Source organism: Haemaphysalis longicornis, unplaced genomic scaffold (assembly GCF_048455015.1).
Source record: "Haemaphysalis longicornis isolate Haplotype H1 unplaced genomic scaffold, Haemaphysalis longicornis Haplotype H1 scaffold_9, whole genome shotgun sequence".
NCBI lineage: Eukaryota > Metazoa > Arthropoda > Arachnida > Ixodida > Ixodidae > Haemaphysalis > Haemaphysalis longicornis.
The window spans coordinates 135,564,608-135,572,834 of NW_027526460.1; the positions used below are offsets into that span (position 1 = coordinate 135,564,608).

Consider the following 8,227-nt stretch of genomic DNA (forward strand, 5'->3'; position numbering starts at 1 on the left):
TATTGGTGCCGCTTATGCATGCCCGAAGCACACGATATTCTCTTTTGTGTGTCTGTACGTTTTTTTTCTTGAGGTATGCGAGCAACACGGTTCATGGCCACGATGAAAACCATAGGGCCTAGAATGAAGCCTTGGGGAAGTCCTCTATCTTGGTCCCTCGCTTCATATCACCAGCTTTTGACCTTGTTGCTGCAGCTTTAATTTATTGTGTGAACGCAGGTCTCCTGCGTATTTTTAATTAGAAAAAGGCTGCTTTTCCCGGTAAAGTTTGCATTTTTTTTCTGAAGTGTGCGCAGGGTTTCCTTTTCCCCAAATGCTAAAGTTGACAATTACGAACAGTGAAAGCAGTGCTAGTAGTTGGAGTTTCTTGCATTTTATATACTCCGTGTTATAATGCTCACTTTTATGCCAGCAATGAATTTCGCAACGAAACAGTGCCTGTGAGCTCAAATCGTCTGCAAAAAGCGACCCAAAAAAGTACCTCCCAAAAACATTGACGCCCAGGAAACCTGTCCGAATTGCCAAAATATGCTCCACACAAAATTGTACTGCATGGTTCGAACCCTGCACTGTACCCTAGGGCAACTATACGCTCTTCAAATGAACTGACAAAAACGTCCTGTGCTATTATTGCCCTTAGCAGGCGCAAGAGGGCAATAATCGACAACGAAGTGGTGGAGCACGTTCAGTAAATTACTTACTGTACTACGCAGATACAGAGCGAAATAGGGTTTTAACCGCTTACGAAGACATTTTTCTGCAACTGCCGAGTATCCGTTTGTGTGAGTGCGAATGATATTGCTAGGTGTATTTTTTATCTGACAGATGTGAGACAATCTGTGCGCATCGCGTACGCACTAAATCACTTACGAAAATATCGCTTCGAACATAAAATAAACATTTTAAAAAGAGCAAAATTTAATTTATTAATAATTCTTTAATTGCATCTTAACGATGTCTGCACGTTGGGCACAAAGCGCTCCCCTGTTGGGCCCGAGGTTTCCGGTTCGATTTCCGACAAGGGTACTGACGGAGTCGAAAGAACAGAGAACCCGCGTGCGTACCCGCTTTCAGAGCCTGTTAATGAACCCCAAAATGTCTAAAGCTACCCGGATGCGTTAATCACAGTGCACCTCACATATCGCCAACGTTTCATCAAAGAGACTTGCCTTCGTCAGGGCGAAAGTTGTTTCCCCGCGCTAAGCGCTAAGATGAAATTTTCTTTAGTTCTCACACGGTAGCTTTAAATTAAGGGCGGCGGAATGCAGAGCATTCAGCGATATTTTAAATTTTCTTTAATGCTTACCCGCTGCCTTTAAGTGAGGGCGTGGCGGAATGCGGAGATTTTAGCGACATCTCAGCGGGGGTAGCTATTACTCGTCATACCGAAGTAGTAGTGGGACAGCAAATTAGTTCGTTATAACCCATATTCGTTGTAACAGTAGAGGTAAAAATCGTCTATAAAAAATCGACAATCTGGCTCGCGGAAAAATAGTTGGTAAAAAAATTGAATTTTTTAAGAATTCGAACCCAAAATAAACAAGGTAACCTTTACCTTTCCCTGGTTGCATTGGAAGCTGAATGCACCGGAACACGAGTACTTGAAATCAGAACAACAATATTCACTTGACACAACAGGACTGCGTCCTTATTTATTTGATGAAGGATGTGACCTTCGTCTGGTGGCTACTCACAGCACTGTGCAGGATTTTTTCCACAGTGTCCACGAACAAAAGGGCCCTTATACTACCGCAGTTTCGGACTACGGGGGGTTTGAAAGTAGCTTCCCAGCCTCCTGGTCAAAGACTTCTTCGTTACATGCGATATCGCGCGCTGATCTCAAGGTTTCAATTTTGTTATAAAAAATAAGTATCCTCGAAATACAGCGCGTCCAACCAAGCTTTGTATTTTGTTTTATATAGCCGATAATTAGCTATAGTATTAGTGTTCATTGTAAGGATTTTCGACAGTGTTCAATTTATGTCGAAGTTCTGCGCTACGATATTCGTTTAGGGGCGGCGACTTCACGCAGTGGTATTGCCCTGTGCTCCCGCTCCGGAGCCCCAGGTTCCCATCACACGCGAACACAAATGTAAGCAAGGCCGAAACGGCGGCTAGTTGGTTATACATCTTCTTGAACCGCGCTGTATTAAAACTTCAACACACAAGGGAAGAGCCCAAAATGAGGGACGAAGGGCGAACTATAAACTGATTCATGAAGCAGAGCCTCAGGGTTCAATTAGACAGGCTAAGGGCAAGCAGGTTTCCTGATGCTTTCTTAGCGGCAGTGGCTGAAAAAGCGCTAAAGTCTGTACTGAAAAAGGAAACGACAGTAGAAGATGAACAATCAAAGAAGAAAAGGCGGTCGGTCGTACTACCATATATCCATAAAGTGGCGCATGGGCTAGAAAAGATTGCTGCAAGACAGGACCTCCCAGTTGTTTTCACAGCCCCGAGAAAATTCATAGGCCTTTGCAAAAAGGTCAAGTATGCGCAGAAACCCACAGACGCCTGCTCCGCCAAGCCCTAGCACAAGTTTGTAGAATGCAAAAAAAGATATTTATCATCTACCATTACCATGGGGAAAGTGCTACGTTGGACAGTCGGGCCGCTGCGTCAATACGAGGCTCAGAGCGTAGGAACAACTGCCAGCAGATCATTCACCCAGGGAGGCTTGCCGATCACTGTCATCATTTCCGCCAATGCCCCAGCGTTCCAGATTTCACCAAGACAAGTGTCATCGGCCGAGGCAGAAAAAGAGATTCTAGAAGCCTTCGCCGTCATGAAAACTGACGCTCGCATAAGCATGCCGTCAGTCACCCTCACAGATAGCGAGGTAGAATTGCTTACACATGCGCAGAGGCGCTGATAGGAGAGGGGTGTTTTTGACGGCTTGGCATTTTCTTGTTATGAATTTATAACCTTGATTCGCAGCAGGGTTTTTTTTATGTGTATTTGTGTGTGTTGTGGAAAATAAACCAGTTGATAGTTCGCTCTTCGTCCCGTCCTTGTCTACTCTTTCGTCCCTTGTCTGTTGAAGTTTTATTACAGCGCGGTTGAAGAAGAACCCACGTGTTCTTCCTTTTCTCTTCCCACTCCTGTTGACGCCGATGACGATGAGGGTCGCTTTTCGCATTTAAGGAGACATAATTATCTTTCCTTAATTAGATAAAGATCCCGCTTAACCCATTATAGTGGCATCACAAAGCCACCGTAAAACGAACAGGCCCATGTTTGTATGCAAGGATAAAACTGTGGTCTTTCAAAGTTTAGCTAGGCTCAATAAATCAGAAGTACGCTAAATCACAAATTACAAACAACCGTGTGAATGCCTGTCCAAGGCTGCTTTTAAATGCAGAGCATTTCAGTAACTCGCGATGTCACCCGCGTTGACGTCCGTAGTCCGCACCGTCGTTGTCCCTACTATATAAAAAAAATACTATCCGGCGCCCGGTTTCGATCCCTCGACCCTGCGGGCGGAACGCAATGTACATGGTGCTCTACCCACTGCGCCACAAAGCCGACACCGAATGGGACGCTACGAGCGCGCCTTATATGGTTGACTCATTCAAATTACTGCTGACGAGCGCTCTCTCGTCAGCAGTTGCCACAAGTGCAACAACATTAACGTAACGCAAACTACTTAACGTCGTGCGCCCCCGGAAATGCTCTGCATTTCATCGTGCCCCTCGCGAGGGGGATGTTTCACTGCGTCTTCTCTCGGTCGCGGGACCCGTGGCACCATCTGGCGGAGGCGAGGCACAACTCGTAGCACTTTGAAAAGATGCGGCGCCAGCCAGTTTTTTTTCAGTAGAATCACTGCGTCACTCACGTTCCCGCGATTCTAGACCTGCTCGCTTTAACACGCGAGCGTCATAGAAACAGCGCGTATAGGAATCCATTATTGCGCCAGTTAGGCTCGGGTTCACCACCCGTATGCCCAACAATATACCCTCCTGATAGGTTTTGTGGGTTTTTTTATTTCGTCCATGCTGCATTTTTTTCACCCTGAGCGCTTCCATCTGTGTCCGCTGAGGCCCCGTTATTCCGTGATGCGACTAAATCACCCGTCACTGGACGTTTCCAAATGACCTAATAAATGTCGTACACGTTTTATTCTATTGAGCGCCTCTTGAACATGTCGTCGAGGAGGGAGAATGTCACTTTTTTCCACGCCGAAATCTTCAGGCATACACAGATTGATGTTTCGGTGCAGTGATGGTGCAACATCCCATCCCACCCTTCACCAGAATCACAAAGTGAATTTCTGACCCCGCTCATTCAGTGGACAGGGAGTATTCTGTCTTCTTCCCCGAAACTCTCCCTTGTGCATTAAAATTATATGTCGGGCTAAACTAAAATGCACAAACACTGCCGACGTCTCAGGCGTTGAAACCATTCTTCCCACGCCATCAATTGCAAAGAAGCCAGTCACGCAACCTTTGGCTGTTAGGTTACACAACGTATAAAGGCGTAGAACAGGTTACAAGGCGGTAAACACAACCGGAAACTCCGCAGACGTTTCCCACACAAGCACGGTGATTATCCGAACGACATAGCTCACCTTTCGCAGCGCGAACTTCTATTCAGTTTGAAGGAATATCAAGTTGTGTATGCGATGAAGCGAATCGGGCGAAAAAGTTTAGCGGCGAAAGCTGTAAATACCAAGACAGGCCTACGTCACAGACCGACAGCTTGCAAGCAAGCCTGGGGTTTGTAACGGTTCCCTGGGATTTGTAACTGTGCGCAAGGACTCAACATGGGACAGTAAGGCAACCCAGCGGTCTCTAAACGGATTCCCAGTGGAATACGGGACACTCTGAAGCAACCCACGGGCGCCAAATCAACGTAACTGATCAACGTAACTGGATACACGCGGAAGACAACGCAATGGCCTAATCAACGGGCCTCTCCTGAGAAGCATCGAGGAGGACAGAATGGGTTGCCAAGGCCGACACGACAGCTGCCACCATGCCCGAATTGCTGCAAGAAGTTGCTGTAATTCTGCGCAGATATTGTTTCTGGCTGCGAACCAAATTTGTAATAAATGGGTTGCAGAGTACCTCAGAGCGACCGATTCTGGCGTCGTGGCCGCCAGTATACGACAGATAATTCGGTAGTGCATTAAATAAACCATTTATAGCGAAGTTGCTCAAGCGGGAATTCAACCGCCCGACCACCCAAACAAAAATGATTCATTCAACCATCGTCGACCGAAGCGGAAAAGTCGTGCAGCACCGCAGTCATGTGAAAAAAAAAAAAAATGCGTTGATATTAATAATGTTGAGATGTTGCCACCTCTTCATCCCCGGGCCGGTCAGGCCAGCGTCTTTTGCTTGCCAGAAAATGTTTCGGTTCTACTGTAGTAAAAACGAAGTGGGAACGACATGCTAGCCCGGGATGAGCTGCGAAAGGATAATGAAAAACCTGAGCTTGATAGCTACCCACACACGGAATAAAAATACCCCACTCATTATGAATATATTGCTTTAAACTTGCTCACTAAGTGCAGCGACAAACCCTCTAGACATAACCACATGCAAAATTACGTAACAGAAAAGCCACATGCTTCACGAGGCATTGCTAGATACAGCCACGGGCAAGATAACAACATCCCGAGTACGTTGTTTACGATCGACCGTTTCAATTCATTGTTGCAGTTGAAATTTTACAGCGCATAAATAACTAATAGCTCCTGACAACTAATATACTCCGAAACAGTCTTTCCGCGCTGAAGCGGGGTAAAGCGAGATATTTCGGTGCAGGATGTAACTATAGACAGAATCATAAGTAAAATTGAAAGAAAGGAGTAGTCCAGTAAAATCGTTTTCAACCCGTACCCTGCGCGTCAAGGCAACGCATCAAAATTTTCCATCTCCACCTGTTCACTTGCACTATTTCTTTCCGTGTGGCGTGTGTGGCCTGGGCATTTTGGCACACTTTCACATAAAGCGAGGGCTTCTGAACGACGTGCACCACTCACCAGCAGCACCTGGGCCCTCGCCGCCACCTTGAAGCCCCTCCAGCAGCGCACAAGGCGGGCCGTGACCGTCCGTTCGCCGCCGCTTCCCGCCGCATCACTTCGCTGTTGTGTAGTCGCCGTGCCGGCGACGTCGATTGCCACCACCATCTGAGGCCCGATAGTGTCGTTCGATGAACAGGGTTCGCTCGCCTCGCGTCTTCCCGGCCGGCCAAACCACCGCCGCCGCAGCAGACAGACAGTCGTACAGATCCGGCTACTCGGCGCACATCGACGCCGCCGCCGCCGCCGAGCACATGTTCGCGGGTGATTCGGACCGCCGCCTAAGCCTCCGCGACGAGATCACGATCATTCAGCGCCGCCGCTTTCTCGCGCGCCGAGCATGCCGCGTCAAGGGAACGCCGAGAGCAGGCGCGCGAGCGGTTGCGCTGGCAGCACAAGCCACTTGCACAACTCCGACAACTCCGATCCCGGGCCCTCTCGGGCTGTTCCTGCGAATGCGCCGGACCGCTCTTTCCCATTCACCGTTCTTATTCTCTCTCTCTCCTCTTGCCCCTTTCACTTTCATTTTCTTGCAGCTCTCCTCCTCTCCTGCAAGACAAAGTGGACGCCCGCGCAAGCTTCATCGCGTCGGCTGCTTTTCTTGCGAACTTCCGGCCCCCTCCGCCTCTCGCGCGGAGGAAGCGATGGAGGCAGATGCGGAGAGATATGCGGCCCTCTCCTGTTGCATGGCAGGCGCAGTAAAGCGGTAGCCGCAGACCTCATACACGGGCTAAGCCGCTCACTTGACATCGTTTTGGCGCCGTCGCCGAGTGTAAAAAGAAGTTGGCCAGCGGGGCCAGCGCTGGTTGGCGCCTTTTCTGCTCGGCTGTCGGAGCTGCCGGCCGCAACTGAAGCGAAGGATTGAATATCTCAACTGTGGTTTGCGTCTGTGTCGAGTGGTAAAGAATTATTCAAGCAGGTATATTGCCAGCGCAAGACACTGCACGCGTATACAGGAGCGAACGGCTCCGGAAGAAAATTAAGCCGGTGAGGCTGTGCTTGCCGTACAGAGGCCGCTGTGAGCGAAGCACTTTTCCTACTAAAGTTGTCTCCAGCGCACGCTGGGGCATCGATATAGCAATGGCGATTTCTCGAGCAGTTATCACTCACTGCCTGCAGCATGCTGCGCCAACGATCTATGGGGTTGACACTGAGATGCGGTGTAAAGAGAGACGGCCGTGATGAGTGCGTTGGTTCCTCCCTGCCATTTGTATTATCTGCGATCTGACTGCGGGATGCAATATCAACAGCTAATGTATTTTCGTCTGCGCGACTTAGACTGTTCGCCCTTCTCGGCCTTGTTTCATGGTGTTAGGTTAGATGGCTTTTTTGTGTGGGCGCCCGTGCGTGACTCGTAATAATCCCGGCTGTTGCTGTCTAGGACAGGGCGCTGACAGTTATGCAATATGAATGCTACGAACCGAGCCCGTGATATGTGTGGCATCTTTCCTGCAAGAAACGACCCCCCGAACCACCAGGATATAGAAAACGTCGCTGCTGCTTGCGAGGCAAATATCAGCGCAACGTGCCTATTGAGTGCATGACCCTGCGTGTGTAGCTGAGCGAAAGGCTCCGCAAGAAAAATTAAGCTGGTGAGGCTGGGCTCGTCGATTACTTGATGACGTCTTCAATTACATGGTGATGTCTTCAGATGAAGCCATGGGCGGAAAAATGACGGACGGCGGAAAAAATTACACAGAATATTGGGAGACAGGTAATTTTCTTGGAACATATTAGCCACTTAGGTTCAGCAAGGCTTGGAAGGGGGGCTAGTTGGCGATGTTTGAACATCTTAGTGTGTAGAGGTGCGCTGCCTGACAAGAGAACGTGTGACGAACCGGGAAAAATTGCACAGGAACAGATGCGGTGAGGTGGAATATTAGCCACGTTCTTGCATGCTGTTTGACGTTGCGGGGGCGTTGTGCGACTGATTTTGATTTATATGCTTCGCAGTCACCGTGTCGTTTGGGCGTGGGGTGCAACGTACCTAAGTGGGGTTTTGGGAGTTCGAACCAACTTCCGACCGAATTTTTTCCCAAGCAGCGTGTAAGCGAGTGCTAGAGCTTCTTTTGGCAAAACTTCCACCCTCCCATAACCCAGACCCCATCCCTCCAAGAAGGAAATTCATGGCTGCGGCCCTGGGCGTGGGCATGTTCAAAAATGGCTGACGATTCCTATAGTTCCTAACACGAAATTTGTGTGCAG

At 48.8% G+C, this 8,227-nt stretch overlaps 1 protein-coding gene across 1 annotated transcript in view; it reads right to left on the bottom strand.

Annotated features, from left to right (window-relative positions):
* The window catches only part of LOC144151405 (NADPH oxidase 4-like), a 162,797-nt gene extending 156,303 nt beyond the window's left edge, over nt 1-6,494 (bottom strand). The window contains exon 1 of the mRNA XM_077682445.1: nt 5,984-6,494. Within this exon, the coding sequence (XP_077538571.1) occupies nt 5,984-6,130 (147 nt within the window). The 5' untranslated portion in view covers nt 6,131-6,494. The remainder of the gene's footprint in view (nt 1-5,983) is intronic.
* Between the last annotated feature and the right edge of the window lie 1,733 nt (nt 6,495-8,227).